Source organism: Tamandua tetradactyla, chromosome 7 (assembly GCF_023851605.1).
Source record: "Tamandua tetradactyla isolate mTamTet1 chromosome 7, mTamTet1.pri, whole genome shotgun sequence".
In the NCBI taxonomy this organism is placed as follows: domain Eukaryota; kingdom Metazoa; phylum Chordata; class Mammalia; order Pilosa; family Myrmecophagidae; genus Tamandua; species Tamandua tetradactyla.
In genome coordinates this window covers 20,502,804-20,522,991 of record NC_135333.1, presented here as the reverse complement: position 1 = coordinate 20,522,991, position 20,188 = coordinate 20,502,804, and the positions used below count along the sequence as shown (strand labels likewise).

Genomic DNA, 20,188 nt, shown 5'->3' with positions numbered 1-20,188 from the left:
AAGAGCCACGGAACACCAACTACCAGGTGCTCTGCCTAAGAGTTCATATACACACTTACAAACCTTTGAGAAAAGAAAGGCACAGCTTAAACAATTAAGTGGCAAACTAGGAGGAAAACATACCCTAGGCAGTGTTGACTCCACAGCCTACCTTTCTAAATATTGAGTCACAAGAGTTTTCATTTTAGTGAAGTGTTAAAAGTAAACATCTCCTGGGTGTGGGTTACATTAGTTGTGTTCTGTTCATGAAAATTCACCAAGCTATACACATGCAATTTGTGTACTTCTCTCTTATGTATGGGAAATAAAAGAGGGGAGCCCTCAGGCAACTGTTAAAATCATTTATATTAAAATATACACATACATCTCCTTGATTTCAGTCTTCAAAGGAAAATTTTAGTCCAGTTCAAATGTATTATGAATCAGCAAATCAAAACTTAGATGTTTAAAAAGCATTACTGTTCCTTGTGGATACGATTTTTTTTTCTGACTTTTGACTGTCTCAGACTTCTATACGATTAAACACCTGTATCAAAGGTAAACACTGTAAAGAAGGAAGGGGAAAATAAACTCAAAATGTAATGGCTGTTAGTAACAATTAAATTTGAAATTTTCTGAGGCTAGAATGCTCAGGTTCTGGACACATAAGCTAATTACATATAAATTGACAATGAATAAATTACACAGGATGTATGTTAAAATGTTAATGAGGCCATTTATAAAAGTTCTTGTAGATGTCTTTGATTAAAGGACGACAAGAGGAAATGAACTATTCCAGGATTTCCATTAGATTGCCTCTCTGCTGTCAGTAATGTAACTGAGAGAAATCAAGAGCAATGCTAGCAGAAACACATTAACTATTCCATAAAAAAACTAAATCAGAAATGTAAGTCTCTTGGAACCCAACACAGCTTTCTTTTTACCTTTCACATATATAATCAAACTCTCCCTCACCTCTCCCCCAACCTAGATTGGCTACTGAAAAAGCCTAGAAACAATGAGCAATCCAGTAACAATGAGCAGTGAGTTACACCCTGCCCCATCGGATTCTGGCTCTTTAAACGCCATTTCCCACTAAAAGGAACCATAGCTCTTTGGAAAAATGGTTGCCTCCTGGTCTGAGCAGGAAATGTATAAGACGAATCTTGATCACTTTTTCATACCAGACAGCAAGGAAGCTATAGAAGACTATCAAAATCATGTCCAAGGAACTCAGGATCCAATCAGAAGAGGCTTCCACTATCCAAAGGCAGTAGAATTTGAGTATCAGTACTAATAACAGCAAAAACAAAAACAAAAACAAAATATATATATATATTTAAAGCATGAGTTCATAATGATATTTTAAAAACTGCCACTCATCATTTTGAAAACTAACTGGGAAAAAGCACTTAATCTTTTCTTTCCTGTTTGAACTGTGCCTTTAGGAAATCAAATAGCAGAGGGAAAGTATTCCAAAGAAGAGACAACTAGAATATCAACATTTTCAATCCTTAATGAATTAACAGATTCAGATATTGATCATCAATCCTCCTAATATCACTAAAAGAGATACAGTATGAAATAGACTTGCCAAAAAGCTAGAATCTGATCAAGTCTTTAGCTCCAACTGCAGGAAATAAAAAGATCAGAGGAATACGTTAATAACTATATAGATGGAATCAGCAAAATCTACTGAAAAATCACCCAACTTCTTCAAATGCAAGGGAAATAAAAAGGAGAACATATCAACTAATTCCCAATGTGCAGATCCTATTTGAATACTAATTTAAATAAACTGTTAAAAAAAACAGTTATGATATTTATGAAACAGGAAATTTCATCAGTTGACTGATTTTATGGTATAGAGAATTACTATAAATTTTAATTTTTTTATGTATGATATTGTGGTTACTTTAGAAAAAAATGAACCCCGATCTTTTAAAGATACACATGAAATATTTACAGATGACCTGGGAAATGGATGGAGTAGGTCTGGCTGGTAATGGGTACATGAGGCCCACTACACTATTCTGTCAGTTTTTGTGTATGTGGTAGTTAGATTCAGGTGTCAACTTAGCTAGGTGAAGGTTCCTAGTTCTATTGCTGTGGACATAAGCCAATGGCATGTGAACCTCATCTGTTGCTGATTACATCTGCAGTCAGCTAGGAGGCATGCCTGCTGCAATGAATGATGTTTGATTTAATTAGCTGGTTCTTAAATGAGAGAGCACAACATAGCACAGCCCAAGCAGCTCAGCGTACCTCATCTCGGCACTTGCAGCTCAAACCAGGCCTTTGGAGATGCAGAAAGGAATCACCCCGGGGAAAGTTGTAGGGACCCAGAGGCCTGGAGAGAAGACCAGCAGAGATCGCCCTGCGCCTTCCCACGTAAGAAAGAATCTCCGTTGAAAGTTAGCTGCCTTTCCTCTGAAGAACTATATGTTAACTAAATAAATCCCCTTTTATTGAAAGCCAATCCATCTCTGGTGTGTTGCATTCCAGCAGCTAGCAAACTACAACAATGCATGTTCAAAATTCTCCACAATAAGAAAAAATATGGAACTATTAAACTTTACCATCAGGAAATTCCCTGATACTGTGTCAAATATTAGGGGCACTCAAATCAATAGGCCCTGCCTTTGACCTTTAGGCTTGCTCTTGTGAAATTATGTGGGTGGCGGTGAAGTTTAGCCTACCTATAGTCATGCCTAAGAGTTACTTCTGGAGGGCCTTTTTGTTGCTAAGATGTGGCTTCACTCTCTCAAAGCTCAACTCTGCTAGTGAAATCACTGCCTTTCCCACTACAAAGGACAAGACATCCAGGGGTGAAAGTTTCCCTGGTGACATGGGAGATGCCTCCCAGGGATGAATCCAGCCCTGGCACTGTGGGATCAACCATCCCATCCTGAACAAAATGGGGAAAAGAAGTGTAACTAATAAAGTATCATGACAGAGAGAGTTCAAATAGAGTCGAGAGGCTACTCTGGAAGGTGCTTTTATGCTAGCTTCAGTTAGACACTGCTACCTATCATTACTTGCCAAACTCCAACCAAAAGCATTCCAGCCAACCCTAAAGAATACCTAGGCAATATATAAAATTCTACAAAGGTTCCATGTACTAGGGTAATTTTCCAGAAACCCATAACCTCCAGATGGGTCCCCAGACCAGGCAAGTCCTGAAACCTAGAGGGGCCAGCCTCTTCAGAACATCAGCTAATTTCACTTCCTACTCCATATTATCGATAGCCCCTTCCAACACGAAAAAGTTACAAATACCTCTAAATAGTGGTAGAAAGATCAAAGGTGATGGTGGAGTTATACAGAGAAGGTCGGGTTTAACAAATGAGTATGACTGCTGAATCATTATATTGTTATTTCTTTTGGCCTCCAGGGTCTTAGAGCAGCTAAAGTAAAAACCTAAAATTGTGGATTGTAACCCATACCAAACTCTCAAGTCTGTTCTACAACTAATTGTTGCACTGTGCTTTGAAATTTATTGTTTTGTATATATTTCTGACAAAAAAGAAAAAAAAAGTCAATTGTGATGATAAAAAAATATATATATATTCCTTTTAGCCTCCAATGTTCCAGAGATTTTGCCAGAAGGAAAAATCTGAGATGATGGAATGGTAGCCCATGACAAACTCTGGGATCTGTCTGTAACTACCTGTTGAAGAGTGCCTTGAAATTATTGTTTTTTTCTTTCTTTGCTTTGTATATATGCTATACTATACAATAAGAAAGTTAAAAAAAATTTTAAATAAAAATAATTTTTAAATTTTCCACATCCATTTTTAGTTTATAACAGTAAAAGAGGTGACACAATGATTGCATAAATTAAATACAGACCTCCTGAAAGGTGAGATTAATTCATTCCAAAGAAAAGTTTGAATATTATATTAATAACAATTGGATGAAGCTATCAATATTTTCAATGGGCACATTTACTTCAGTCCTTAGGAGGGGATTTTTCCATTACATTCAAAATTTCAAACCTGATAGTACATGAGAATTCAGAGTAGAAGGTTCTCCAACCTATACTTTCTTTTTCCAGACACCTGAAGAGACTCTCATTAAAGTGATCATGCTTAAAAAAATTAATCAACTTAGATTAACACTTAAAAGTAAATACATTTTTTAAAAAAGTAAATACATTAAAGAAATTCCAAAATGTTGCAAGGTAAGAGAAAACTGTTTTGAATATTTCCTCAATACACCATCAGAATGTATGGTTGGTTCAGCCTCTAGTGGGAAAAACTATTTTTGGACCTAAGACAGACTTGAGAAAAAATTCTGCCTCTTGCTAATAAAAACGAAGTGCCAAGGGTAGGTTCCTCACTGAAGGAATGGTGGGAGGATTAAACAAAACAGTATATATACAACTTTCAGCATAATATCTGACATTTAGTGAACATCTGCTCAATAACTGGTGGCAATTATTATTCTGGAATTCTGAAGTAATGTAATCTATCAACTTGATTTAATGAGGGAATAAAGTATTCTGAGAAGAAAAATCTAGTACTACAACTCTCCAACTCCATCCAAAAAGTATAAAGGTTACAATCCAATTGGTCTTCAACCCAAGAAGAAAAGAAAATTCATAAACCTTAGCTTAAACTTTGAAGAACCAGAATTGGGCAACTCTGCTATTCTCTTTTAAAATCTTCAATGATTCCCCACCGTCTATTAAAAAAAGAGAAGGCCAAGTATTTCCAGCGGCATACAAGTCCCTCCAGGATCTGAGCTCAACTTACCTTTCTAGCTCTCTTGGAAACTATTTCCTATTTACCATTTTCCAGACACATATGTCCTTTTAGACCTTCATGACTTTTGGCCTTTTTCCTTCTCTGGAATGGCATTTTCTCTTTCAATCCTCCACAATGTACTGATGTTGTCACTGGGCTTCTATCTCATCTTTTGGACTCTAAGTTCCTGGATGGCAAAAGGGAATGTACTATTCACCCCCAGTGCTAACCTACTATAAAATATAAAGAGCACAATAATATAAGTACACTGAACAAAGCTGAATGTGAGTATGGTTGAGGGAGAAGGGCTGGGGGCATGTATGATACCAGAAGGAAAGACAGAAGCTAAAGACTGAGATGGTGTAACTTAGGAATGCCTAGAGTAGATGATGGTGATTAAATGTACAAATATAAGAATGTTTTTGCATGAGGGAGAACAAATCAATGTCAACATTGCAAGGTGTTGAAAATGGGGTGGTATACAGGAAAAAATACAATACAATCAATGCAAACTAGGGCCTATAGTTAACAGTAATAGGCTTCCACTGAATGTAACTAAGGCAATATGCTAATGTCAATAAGTGGGGAATATGAAGGAGGGATATGGGAAAGAGACATCCTCATAGTTTATGACGGTAAAGGTATGGCTATGTAATTATACCAGAATCACTGATTTTCTACTTAGGTTGGATTGTATGATGTGTAAATAAAATCACTTAAAAGTGAACTGAGAGATACAAGTACTGGAGAAACCGTGGAGAAAGTTGTACCTATTCACTGTTTGTTGGAAAGTAGAATGGTGCAGTCCCTCTGGAAGGCATTCTGATGGTTCCATAGGAGGCTAGAGGTGGGACTGCTGCAAGATTCTGAAACCCCATTGTTAGGTACATACTTGGAGGAACTGACAGAGAGGACTCGACTGGACATTTGCACACTGGTGTTTATGAATATTGGTGTTTATGGAGGCAGTGTTTGCAATCTGCAATGGATGGAGATGGCCTAAGGGTACAACAACTAAGGAATGGAGCTGGGATCTGTGGTAGATATACAACAGATTACTGAGCAGCTGCAAGAAGGAATGAAGTTGTGAGGCATGCAGCTAGGTGAATGAACCTCAAGGACAGTATGTTGAATGAAACGTAAGGAAAAAAAGACAAATATTATCACGTCTCACTCATGGACTAACTATAATATATAAACTTGGAGAACTGAAGTCAAGAGCAGAGATTATCAGGTTGGGGCCTATTGTAAAGGTTCCTAGATTGTAAGCTCTTAGTCATATATATTCAGGAGTTGTAACTGCTATTTCTAAATCCTGAGATGCTGAGCTACTTGCGTATAACCTGGTCATTCTCTGGAACTTACGGTATTTGTGTAACTAACATCTGAGACTCAGAGTTAGAGCTCTGAAGCTAAGAAAGTCAGCATTAACCCATACAGCAACTGTTAAAAAAGTTGAAAAAGTGATCTGACTTCAACTAAAGATATGAATGAAGCTGATCTGGATAGGGTAAAGGATGATATGGTCTATATTTTAAAACTTCAACTTCTGTGTGAGACCAAAGGAAGAGATGTTTATTTGGCATGAAGTTTATATTTTGGGTAGGGCATTATCTAATTTAACTTGTATGGTCAGTTTATTCAAACACCATAATTACATGGACTCTTGAATAGGGAATGAAATCTTGTTGATTTATTAGTTAGTGTGATGCCCTGATGCATCCTGGAGTAAATCTGGGTAGAGAATAAAAAAGTATTTGCCAAGTTCCCTTGGGAGACTGGACTGAGGAAATTAAAATTAAACTTCCCCATCTGGAGAATTCCTAATATTCTCACAAGCAGTGGGGACAACCAATTCAACAGGCTGAGCCCTTAATCTTGGGATTCTATTTCTGCAAAGGAGAAGTTTAGCCTACTTATAATTATGCCTAAGAGTCACCCCTAGAGAACCTCTAGAACCTCTTATGTTACTTAGATGTGGCCTCTCTCTCTATACCAGCTCGGCAGGTAAACTCAGTGTCCTCTCTGCCTACATGGGACGTGACTCCCAGGGGTGTAAATCTCCCTGGTAACATGGACATGACTCCCAGGTGTGAGTCAGGACCTGGCAACATGGGATTGAGAAAGCATTCTTGACCAAAAGGGGAAGAGAGAAATGAGACACATTAAAGTTTCAGTGGCTGAGAGATTTCAAACAGAGTCAAGGGGTTATCCTGGAGGTTATTCTTATGCATTATACTGATATTCTTTTTTAGTTTATGGTGTATTGGAGTGGCTTGGGGGAAGTACCTGAAACTTCTGAATGGTATTCCAGTAGCCTTGATTCTTGAAGATGGCTGTATAACTACACAGCGTTTACACTGTGAATGTGTGATGGTGAAGATTGCTTTGAATGTTTTGGGTCTCCTGAATTTCCATATGTATATATAGACTATTTTGTCAATTTCCATAAATATGCCAGCTGGTATTTTGATACAGATTGCACTGAATCTGTAGATCAATTTGGGGACATTTTAACGATATTAAGTACTCCAATCAATTCAAGAATTTCTTACAATGTTTTGTAGTTTTTAGTGTACAAGTCCTGTATTTCTTTTATTAACTCTACTCCTAAGTATTTTATTCTTTTTCACGCTATCATGGATGGAACTGTTTTCTAAATTTCCTTTTCAGGTTAAATAGCATGTAAAAATCTAAAAAAAAAAGAGCATGCAGCTAGCAGGACAATAAGGGAGTTTATTTTGGGTGATGAATTTCTTTGGAACTGTTCTACATGCTGATTGTGGAGTTGTTATACAAAACTATACATGCATTAAAATTCCCCAGAATTATCTACCAAAAAAGAAAAAGAACACATATAAAAACTGGTGAAATCCAAAGTTTGTAGTTAACAGTCCTATACCAATGTCAATTTCCTCAATGATAACCATACAATGGTTGTCAGATGTTATCACTGGTAGAAGCTAGGGGTACATGAGAACTCTGTACCATTTGTGCAACTTCTATGTGAATCAAAAATTCAAAGTAAAAGCTTTTCTAAAAAAAAAAAAACCAAAAAACTTTATCATAAAAAGGATTCAACAAATGTCTTCCGAATTGTATAAAGATGGTAAAATGTGTTATAATTGCCTATAGTTTCATCTTTTATATTATTTTTACCTTCACAAAATTAAGAGGGTAGGCAGTTGTCATAATGGGTTTCTGAGTCTCAACCCAAGCTATTTTCAATATAAAGAGATACCCATACTTTCAAGATTCCTATTTACTCTACAGAAGAAAAGAAAATGTAATGTGATGTCTAACGTGAGATACTGATACAAAATAATGATCTATTAGGGGTCTTCACAAACTGATAAAAACACAAGTATTCCACTAGAAAAATTCATTCATTAAAAGAAAAGGCAGTAAAGCAACAAGAAAAGCCAGCAACATTTGGCTCCCCATAATTCACCTGAACATTTTTGGATCCTTTTTATTTTTTCAATTAGTCTCTTCACTGTTAGTAATGATCCATGCAGAAAGGTAGCTTGTAATTGCTATTATGCTAGTTCTCTTGTAAGTACTTGTATATTGCTTGATAGCTTACCTAGGAACTAAATGAACCACAGCTATCAATGTAGATTTTCTCTACGATGATAATAACTAGGTGTCCAAATTACAGACTCCCCTGTGATTCCTATCACTCAACAAACATGCTAAAATAATCTGCTAGGTTTAAACTACTAAATTTTAAATCTGGGGATTCAAATCTCATCTATTCCAGCCCCCTCCCTGCCTTCTTTTTTTTAATATTAGAGTAAAATGAGTCAGGAAAAGTAAATTGTCTAAGAATTTACATGGTAACTAGAACCCAGGGCTTCCTGACTTCCAACACTATGGTAAATCCACTGCAATTATGTGGTGTTTAAATCCTTTACTACCATTTTGAAATGAGAAGATAGGCTCAGAAGATGAAATCACCCATTTATCTTCTTGTTAGTCATGTGGCAGAAGCTTGGATTAGAAGATGATTTTTATCTTAGTTTGTACACTCTCTCTCTGCTACAATATAGTTCTTGTTATTGAATACTGGAAAAATATGTTTCAACAATAAAAATTTAAGGTAGTGTGTAATTATATGAATCTTACAGAAACCAGCAGATTTTTATGTAAGTGGCACAACATCCTGAACACTCTAAATTCAAGCCAGCGACCTAAGGGGTCAAGTGATTCAGAACCCATTAGCCATTACCAACACAACCGGCTGAACTCATTGTGCAATGATGATGAATATTTCAAAAGTAAACATTTTAATAAAAACTACAATGAACGCATTGTACATGATTGTTCTGTAAACCCACTTCTCTAATCAAAAAAAAAAAGCAATGAATGTGGAATGAGCACATGTTCTGGAAAATTTATAAAAGTGACATTTTCAATAGTTTGCAGTTATCTGAAAGGAAACAAACAGTATGTACAGTATACTGAACTACTCAACTTCAGGTGGTGAATATGTACTTCAAAAGATACTACCTCTAGGAAGAGTCATAAATATGCTGTTCTGGAATGTCTACAGAACCTAGTAACCACTTTTAAAAGTCTTATTTGCCAGTTTTCTCCCCACCCATCTGCCCCAGGAGTCTAAATATCTCTAAGAATCAACCAACAGGCTTCTGATCAGTCTTTCCCACTGAAAAAAAATCATGTGAGCACTATCACCACCATTTGACTAAGTGAATCATCCAATAAAAAAATACCACATACCACAATCTTGCTCTAAGAAAAAAAGCCATTATACAATTAATTCTACGAGAAGTACAGAGATACTCATTAGATCTGAGAACTCATTTTTACGAATTACTTACAAGGTGAAATTTTAGCCATCTAGAAGTTACATCCTTTCTCTTTCGAGTTTGACAAGCCGGAGGGGATGTATTGGCTTAATACTTTACTTTCTCCTCTCTGTCACATCATTACTGCAAGCTGATAAAGTCCTATTCGAGTTTATGTTTCCTAGAAAGAGTATGTATGGAACCTATGGAAATCCCACCATGTGAAAGGGGGAAAATTTCAGCGATGCCTGATGTGCCAAGCCATGGGAAACGGGAAAGGAAAACGACGGTTAAAAAAAAAAAAAAATCCCGGAATGGGATCTCTGGGAGAGTAAGGGCTCACAGAGGTCTCCAGACTCTTGGAAATTCAGAAACTTAATCAGGTGAAATGTCCCTGGCAATCTCAGGGAGACGAGACTTGGGCTGTTAAGCCAAGGTTCCAGGCCTCTATGGGGTGTGATCTAGTGGCCAAGCGGGTAGTGACAAGCTTCGGGTAACCCCCAAGGACGGAACCCTGCTCCGGTCATCGCGGTGGATGTAAGACTGGTCCAGTTACCCTGGGGTCTACAGTCAGCGCCGGGAGGAGGCGGAGGCGGCGGCGGCGGGGCTGGTCCGGCTCACCTTTGAAGAAGCGGAGTGCCAGGCCGTAGAGGTCCTCCAGGCCAAAGCCCCAGTGCAGCTCTAGACGCCGCGCCTCCGCCGCCGCGCCACCAGCCACCGCCTCCCCGGACTCCAGTTGCTCCCCTGGGGCGCCCGGGCCCCGACCAGATCCCGGAGGCGAAGGCGGCGGCAACGGCGGCGGCAGCAGCGGGGCGCCCTCGGCACCGGGTCGCTCCTCTGGATCCGGACTTAGTGTGAGGCCGTCCACAGAGACCTCGAGTCGCTCTGCATTCAGCACCGCCGCCATCTCCGGCTGCTGCGCCTCCTCGGCGGGGACAGGCGGCGGCCACGTATCGACTTCCTGCTGACCTCTGACCTCCACTCGCCGATACCGGAACTTCCGTTGCCGTGAAGTATCGAAGGCTCTGGGAGGGGGGCGCTGAAGGCCTGGTGTCCCGCCCCCTCGGGGACCATCCGCCAGCACCAGCACCGCCCCCAGCGCTTTCTCTCTCCGTAGCCCCTCCCCCCGTGCGGCCCGCAGCCGTGCCCCGCCCTCACCCGCTCCTCGCCAATTCTAGTTCCTAGTGGTCCTGGGTGCTGCGCCTTTGCTTGGGCCTCCCCGGCCGCCGTCGCCCCTCGGCCCTGTCCTTAGTGGATAGAGTCAAGCCGGAGCTCTGCTTGGAGAGTCCGTGTGGGGAGGGGCCCGTTTGGCTCACACATCCTTCACAGTCGGAAGGAGTTATGTGGTTTGCACAAGTCTTTTTCGCAACGATTTCGTTTGATCTCCAGAGCAACTCTGAGGGAAATGCAGGGCATAAGCCAATTTTTTTTTATAAGAGGAAACTGAGGCTGAGATGAATTGAATGGCTTCTCTGCGCTTGTTCTCTGAGGGCAGATCATGGTTTTGCAAGTACTAAGGCTCATGCAATTTGTGAGGCCCTCTTTAAGAAAAAAATACAAAAAAATTATGAACAGAAAGGTAGGAAAGTGAATGTATATTCAGCATGAGAAAGAAATCACAAATGACATTTTTAAAAGTTAAAACCACAAACATGCAACCATAAAGTTTGTGTTTTTTTTTTTTTCTTGTCTCTCATGGGCAGGCAGTGGGAACCGAACCTGGGTCCCTGGTATGGCAGGCAAGAGCTGGACCACTGAGCCACCATTGCCCGCCCTAACCATGATGTTTTTATTAACCCCAATATACTTATATGTCCATAAAGGCTGGAAACAATTATTTTTTGTTTTTAAGGATTGAAGATAATCTTAATGGAATTATGTATACTCATCTGTTTCCAAACTTAACACCATTTATGATAATTTTCCCCACGTTTTTTGGCAACATTCCCATTGACAATTATTTTTGTAGTATTTTCTACAAAAAAACAGATCAGTCTTTAGCTGGTTGATCGAATTTTATTTGTATTATTGTTTAATAAGTTTCTTTAGCTTCACAATTCATTACTGACATTGTTTTGTGTGTGTTTTTAGGGTTATTGTCAAATTTGGGAAAACTTGTATCAAGTTTCTCTCATATGAACTACAGATTTTCAGGGCTGTATGGTTTTTACTGGAACCCTAGAATTTTTCAGGACAAGGTTTGTCTGCTACATTAAGATACGATCTGATCCATTGGGATGAATAAAACATGCAACTTCATATACAGACACTCATTGTAGTACAATTAAAAGTTCACATCCCATAAACAAAAAGAAGTACAGTGCATTTATAATTGTATATACAACATTAGTAGATCCCTGAAGAGTAAGAACTGACATTTGATTAGGCATTGAGAGAATCAGTTCCTCCATTTACCATTTTTTCTTCAGATGGTTGAGAGACTTTTCTATGGTCTAGCTTCTTACTCCTTTTATTTCAAAATTTGTTTCTCCTCTGCTGTCTACACACTCACAGTGCCAGGCACTCCAACTCTCCTTTGCCCTCTGGCCCTGCAGCTTTGTGACATGGTGCTGAATGAGCTGGCATAATGGGCGGTAGGTGTATTCCAGAAAATCATTCTTCCCCCTGTGGTGAGCAATACTTTAATGGTATGTGGAAGTGACTGTGAACTACATGAATGTATGCTATTAAACCCAAATTAAATGTATCCCTTTCTCTATCGTTGGACCTTAGCCAGATCCTCAAAAACCTGATGGCCATTCCGAAAACCACCTAACACAGATGAGAAGAGTGATGGAAGAAAAGTCAAAATGCAGAGACAGTCATCTTAAATATATTACACTGCAAATCTTATAAATACATTTGACCATGTGAATATATCGCCATGTTTCCTCCAAAGACCTTAGAATGGGCCTGTGTAAGTTAAGAGCCCTGAAGCTTAAACAGCATTAACTTTATGGTAAACTCACTTCTAGTTGTAGGGGACTCAAAACTAAGCCTCTGCTCCAGGTTCAATGATTTTCCCACTTAGCTTGGATCTTTAGATTTAATTAGTTTAAAAATAAGCACATTACAAGGCCTACCCACCAATAAGTCATAAATATAATTACTTTGTTTTATCTATCTTTAGCATACAATAAGTTTTGAGAGTGATAATGAGATGGGTATATAACTCTGCTCATAGAATTATAGTTTCTGTTTTCCAAGTTTTCTACAATAAACACTGCTTTTGTAATAAAAAAAGCTATTTTTCAAGAGTATAAATATTAAAACCTAGAGAATACAGATGGATAAATAGAATATAAGAAACTAATCATTGCAGTTTTTTTTTAAATTTAGCATACTGAATATTCTTGAAGAGCCTATCTTACAGACCAAACATCTAATCCCTGTGCTAGTGAAACCATCAAGAGACATCCGCCCCCTGTCTACGTGGGACATGACTCCCAGGGGTGTGGATCTTCCTGGCAACATGGGACAGAAATCCTAGAATGAGCTGAGATTCAGCATCAAGTGATTGAGAAAAACTCTAGAATGAGCTGAGACTGAGCATCAAGGGATTGAGAAAACCTCGACCAAAAGGGGGAAGAGTGAAATTAGACAAAGTGTGAATGGCTGAGAGATTCCAAACAGAGTCGAGAGGTTATCCTGGAGGTTATTCTTACACATTAAGTAGATATCACCTTGTTATCCAAGATGTAATGGAGAGGCTGGAGGGAACTGCCTGAAAATGTAGAGCTGTGTTCCAGTAGCCATGTTTCTTGGTGATGATTGTATAAGAATATAGCTTTCACAATGTGACTGTGTGATTGTGAAAACCTTGTGTCTGATGCTCCTTTTATCTACTTTGTCGACAGATGAGTAGAACATATGGAATAAAAATAAATAATAGGGGGAACAAATGTTAAAATAAATTTAATTTGAAATGCTAGCGATCAGTGAAAGGGAGGGGTAAAGGGTATGGTATGTAAAAATTTTTTTTCTGTTTTTGTTTTATTTTTCTGTTGTCTTTTTATTTCCTTTTCTGAATTGATGCAAATGTTCTAAGAAATGATCATGATGATGAATATGCAACTATGTGATGATATTGTGAATTGCTGAGTGTATGTGTTCGGAATGTTTGTGTTTCTTATAATTTTTTATTAATTAAAAATAAAAAATAAAATTATATAAATAAAAAATATTTAAATTATAAATAAATGTAATTATTTAAATTATAAATAAATATAAATATGTAATTATAAATAAAATTAAATTATATAAATTAAATAAATAAAAAATTTTTTTAAAAAGAAAAAAGATACATCCGTAGGAGGTTGTTCTTAATAACCTAAAAAAAGATTAAGAAATATAACTTCCTTTTTAACAACTAGCTTCCCTTAACAGCTCGTTGTGGGATATGAATTCCAGACATCATTGTAATAGATCAAATTTTAATATGCATAAGATTTACCTGAAGATCTTATTAAACCACAGATTTCTGATTCAGTAGGTCTGGGGAGAGGGACCAAGGGTCTGCATTTCTGATATACTTTCTGGTGATGCTGATGTAGTCTACGTCTACACTTTCAATAGTAAGAGCCTAGGAAACTTTTTTTGCATCTTTTTTTGAGATAAAATTGATGGTCTATAAACTGCAAATATTGACGATTTGATGAGTTTGGACGTATTTATATACTCATAAACCATTACCACAATCAAGATAAATATATCCATTATCCCTAAAAGTTTCTTGGGCCATTTTGTAATCTCTTTCTCTTCCAAATGTCTTTTTCAATAAACATTGTTATAATGTGCTAGTCACAATAGAATCTGACTTATATATGTAGTTCAGAACTTCCTGCTTTTCCATTACCTTCTTTTATATATGCGAGGAGAAGCACAGAATTACTAAAAGGTAAGTTTTCTGAAACCTTTCAGACATCTTCTCCTAATATGTTCGTATACAAAAGAGGGTACTTTTTGACCTACTGACTTCACTTTGTGAATTTCAGTTAAGCTCCATTGCCTTCAATCATGTGCCAGAAGTGTTAACATTTCTGAAATGCATTCTGAAGTTTCTTCCCTAAAATCAGCCTTTCCCTTTGTTCTCCTTCCCTTTCTTTGCATATTTTCATCTTCTTTGTTAAATATGTTAGGTCACCAGACAGGGTGTTAATTTTACGTTTCCTGCTTTATACAGTGAACTAATTATTGGTACTCAGTAAAATTTTGCAGTTAATCTTATTTAGTAATTCAATGCAGTTGAGTAGTGATAGTTATTTTTGTGCCCCTTAAACTGCAAGCACCTGGAGGGCAAGACCCATGCCCTTGGACCCCACTCTCAACAGGAAACATGGCAGCCACCCAGGAAGTTTTATTGAGTGAATGAAGGTATAATTGCATCTATTACATACAATTCAGCTCAGCGTACAGTTAGGAACTGTGTAGTATGCTCAGCACTGTCGGAAACACAAAGGTGAATGGCTGTAGTGTCTGAATTCAAGGAATCAGAATCCAGTAGGTGAGATCATTTGAGTAGCACTACGTTAGGGCAGCTAGGGCTGCAATTCACTTAACAAATCAGTGACCTTGAGCAGGTTCCTTAACTTCTATTTCCTCATCTTTTAAATAGGGAAAATAATAGTGTTCACATGTGTCATGGTTAGGGACAGGTGTCAACTTGGCCAAGTTGTGGTACCTGTTCATCTGATTGGGCAAGCGCTGGCCTGTCTGTTGCAATGAGGACATTTCATAGGATTAGGTCATGATCACGTCAGCTACATCCACAGCTGATTCCATTTGTAATCAGCCAAAGGGGAGTGTCTCCTGCAATTAGTGATGCTAAATCTAATCATGGGAAGCCTTTTAAGGAGGACTCAGAGGAGACAGGTTGCATTCCTGCTTTGGCTGGTGAGCCTCTCCTGTGGAGTTCGTCCAGGCCATCCATTGGAGTCATCGGCTTCGCAGCCTGCCCTGTGGATTTTGGACTCTGCGTTCCTACGGTCACGTGAGACACTTTCATAAATTTTATATTTGCAAGTGTTCCCTGTTGGTTCTGTTTCTCTAGAGAACCCTAACTAATACAACATGTTTGGCTGTTGAGAGAATTGAAAGGGTAAGTACGTGTAAAGCACTTAGAAAAGGACCTGCCTGGCACTTAGCTAGTTTTTAATAAATATTGGCCACTCTTATGTACAACATTCCGTTAAAATGCAGAAGAGAGGTTGCAAATTAGGGGCTAATAGGATAAAGCCAGCCCACTATTTTTTATGTGGTTTCTAAGAATTGGCTCCCCATAATGCTTTAAATTTGAATTGGTTGCAGGCGGGCCGTGGTGGCTCAACAGGCAGAGTTCGGCCTGCCAGGCCGGAGATCAGGGTTCGATTCCCGATGCCTGCTCATGCAAAAAAAAGAAGAAAAAAATTTTGAATTGGTTGCTAGTATTTTAAAATATGGAATTCTTAAAATCCGATTTCTGACTTACTTTAACAAATTAAGACATCTGACACAGCACTGGCACTGGCACATAACAAGGAGTTATGTTACCACACAAAGTGGGCTCATTGCTCACAATGTGCACGAAAATCAATAGTGTGACACCAGGATTTCAAGAAAAAAAAGAGTTGATTGCAAGCAGCTCAGCAAGGATCAGGAGGTAAACCTCAGATCTGTCGCCCCAGCAAAAGGGGTTTATGGGTCTTAGACTGCTTAGGGAAGGTGGGCTTAAGGGAGGGCAAGGATAGGGTGAGAAGACATGGTTAAGGGAGGCTAAAGTGCAGCATGCGCAGTTCCAAATCATGCTACTTCGATCCATCTCCTGTTCAAAATGGTGGTTTAGCATGATCAGTGGGTGTGGTTTTTACTATTATAATTAGGCAGAGGTGACTTTAGATCAGGGATTCTCCTGCCTGCCCCAGTGCATGGGAGTGGCTAGAGGTACCTAGAATGGGCTTTAATAGATGCTGCAAAGGGAGAAGAAACAGTAACTTTTCTTTCAGTGAATAAACATGAGGAGGTGAGAGCTTAAACAAAGGAAATGAAAATGTATGCAAACCACAATGGGAGGGGCTATTTCAGTGGAAAAGTGGGTTAGTCGGTGGTGGTTTCAGCTGGAGCTGTATAGAGGCTGTCTCCTTAGTTAGAGCACATGTTCACAAGTTTGCAACAGTCTTTTTACCCTTGTGACAGACACTGTTCATAGTATTTCCCTATTTTTTTTTTTTTTTACATGGGTAAGCACCGGGAATCGAATCCGGATCTCCAGCATGGCAGGCAAGAACTCTGCCACTGCGCCACCATTGCCTGCCCTGTTGATAGTATTTACCATGAACTTATATCCGGTGCTATTTATATATATATTTTTAATTTATTAGAGAAGTTATAGGTTTACAGAAAATACAGTTTTTAAAGATTTCAATATATAGAATCATGTTGTGTGCAAATAGGGAAAGTTTTACTTTTTCCTTTCCAATTTCAATGCCTCTTATTTCTTTTTCTTGCCTAATTGCCCTGGCTAAAACTTCCAGTACGTATTAAACACCTTTGGTGACAGTGGGCATCCTTGTCTTGTTTCTGATCGTAGATGGAAAGCTTTCCATCTTTCACCAGTGAGTATGATGTTAGCTGTGAGTTTTTCACAAGTACCCTTTATCATGCTGAGGAAATTTCCTTCTATTCCTAGTTTGCTGTAAGTTTTTATCAAGAAGAGGTGCTGGATACTGTCTACGTGCCTTTTCTGCATCAATTAGATGATCACGTGGGTTTTTCCTTCATTCTATTCATGTGGTATATTGCATTAATTTATTTCTTATGTTGAAACATCCTTGCATATCCGGGATAAATCTCACTTGATTGTGGTGTACAATTCTTTTTTTTTTTTTTTTTTTGCATGTGCAGGTACCAGGAAACGAACCCCGGTCTCCAGCATGGCAAGCAAGAATTCTGTCTGCTGAGCCACCATCGCACATCCCTGTATAATTCTTTTTTTTTTTTATATTAATTAACGGAAAAAAAGAAATTAACCCAACATTTAGAAATCATACCATTCTACATATGCAATCAGTAATTCTTATCATCACAAAGATGCATGATCATCGTTTCTTTTATTCTAGTACATTTGCATCAGTTTAGAAGAACTAGCAACACAACAGAAAAAGATATAGAATGTTAATATAGAGAAAAAAATAGAAGTAATAATAATAGTAAAAAAACAAAACAAAACAAAAACCTATAGCTCAGATGCAGCTTCATTCAGTGTTTTAACATGATTACTTTACAATTAGGTATTATTGTGCTGTCCATTTTTGAGTTTTTGTATCTAGTCCTGTTGCACAGTCTGTATCCCTTCAGCTCCAATTACCCATTATCTTACCCTGTTTCTAACTCCTGCTGGACTCTGTTACCAATGACATATTCCAAGTTTATTCTCGAATGTCGGTTCACATCAGTGGGACCATACAGTATTTGTCCTTTAGTTTTTGGCTGGACTCACTCAGCATAATGTTCTCTAGGTCCATCCATGTTATTACATGCTTCATAAGTTTATCCTGTCTTAAAGCTGCATAATATTCCATTGTATGTATATACCACAGTTTGTTTAGCCACTTGTCTGTTGATGGACATTTTGGCTGTTTCCATCTCTTTGCAATTATAAATAACGCTGCTATAAACATTGGTGTGCAAATGTCCGTTTGTGTCTTTGCCCTTAAGTCCTTTGAGTAGATACCCAGCAATGGTATTGCTGGGTCATATGGCAATTCTATATTCAGCTTTTTGAGGAACCGCCAAACTGCCTTCCACAGTGGTTGCACCCTTTGACATTCCCACCAACAGTGGATAAGTGTGCCTCTTTCTCCGCATCCTCTCCAGCACTTGTCATTTTCTGTTTTGTTGATAATGGCCATTCTGGTGGGTGTGAGATGATATCTCATTGTGGTTTTGATTTGCATTTCTCTAATGGCCAGGGACATTGAGCATCTCTTCATGTGCCTTTTGGCCATTTGTATTTCCTCTTCTGATAGGTGTCTGTTCAAGTCTTTTTCCCATTTTGTAATTGGGTTGGCTGTCTTTTTGTTGTTGAGTTGAACAATCTCTTTATAAATTCTGGATACTAGACCTTTATCTGATATGTCATTTCCAAATATTGTCTCCCATTGTGTAGGCTGTCTTTCTACTTTCTTGATGAAGTTCTTTGATGCACAAAAGTGTTTAATTTTGAGGAGTTCTGATTTATTTATTTCCTTCTTCAGTGCCCTTGCTTTAGGTTTAAGGTCCATAAAACCACCTCCAATTGTAAGTTTCATAAGATATCTCCCTACATTTTCCTCTAACTGTTTTATGGTCTTAGACCTAATGTTTAGATCTTTGATCCATTTGGAGTTAACTTTTGTATAGGGTGTGAGACATGGGTCTTCTTTCATTCTTTTGCATATGGATATCCAGTTCTCTAGGCATCATTTATTGAAGAGACTGTTCTGTCCCAGGTGAGTTGGCTTGACTGCCTTATCAAAGATCAAATGTCCATAGATGAGAGGGTCTATATCTGAGCACTCTATTCGATTCCATTGGTCGATATATCTATCTTTATGCCAATACCATGCTGTTTTGACCACTGTGGCTTCATAATATGCCTTAAAGTCAGGCAGCGTGAGACCTCCAGCTTCGTTTTTTTCCTCAAGATGTTTTTAGCAATTCGGGGCACCCTGCCCTTCCAGATAAATTTGCTTATTGGTTTTTCTATTTCTGAAAAATAAGTTGTTGGGATTTTGATTGGTATTGCATTGAATCTGTAAATCAATTTAGGTAGGATTGACATCTTAACTATATTTAGTCTTCCAATCCATGAACACGGTATGCCCTTCCATCTATTTAGGTCTTCTGTGATTTCTTTTAGCAGTTTTTTGTAGTTTTCTTTATATAGGTTTTTTGTCTCTTTAGTTAAATTTATTCCTAGGTATTTTATTCTTTTAGTTGCAATTGTAAATGGGATTCGTTTCTTGATTTCCCCCTCCGCTTGTTCATTGCTAGTGTATAGAAATGCTACAGATTTTTGAATGTTGATCTTGTAACCTGCTACTTTGCTGTACTCATTTATTAGCTCTAGTAGTTTTGTTGTGGATTTTTCCGGGTTTTCGACGTATAGTATCATATCGTCTGCAAACAGTGATAGTTTTACTTCTTCCTTTCCAATTTTGATGCCTTGTATTTCTTTTTCTTGTCTAATTGCTCTGGCTAGAACCTCCAACACAATGTTGAATAATAGTGGTGATAGTGGACATCCTTGTCTTGTTCCTGATCTTAGGGGGAAAGTTTTCAATTTTTCCCCATTGAGGATGATATTAGCTGTGGGTTTTTCATATATTCCCTCTATCATTTTAAGGAAGTTCCCTTGTATTCCTATCTTTTGAAGTGTTTTCAACAAGAAAGGATGTTGAATCTTGTCAAATGCCTTCTCTGCATCAATTGAGATGATCATGTGATTTTTCTGCTTTGATTTGTTGATATGGTGTATTACATTAATTGATTTTCTTATGTTGAACCAGCCTTGCATACCTGGGATGAATCCTACTTGGTCATGATGTATAATTCTTTTAATGTGTTGTTGGATATGATTTGCTAGAATTTTATTGAGGATTTTTGCATCTATATTCATTAGAGAGATTGGTCTGC

The 20,188-nt window shown here is 38.1% G+C and overlaps 1 protein-coding gene across 1 annotated transcript in view; it reads right to left on the bottom strand.

Annotated features, from left to right (window-relative positions):
* ACBD3 (acyl-CoA binding domain containing 3) overlaps positions 1-10,528 on the bottom strand; it is a 56,964-nt gene extending 46,436 nt beyond the window's left edge. Inside the window, exon 1 of the mRNA XM_077168574.1 lies at positions 10,160-10,528. Within this exon, the coding sequence (XP_077024689.1) occupies positions 10,160-10,445 (286 nt within the window). The 5' untranslated portion in view covers positions 10,446-10,528. The remainder of the gene's footprint in view (positions 1-10,159) is intronic.
* Positions 10,529-20,188: the final 9,660 nt, after the last annotated feature.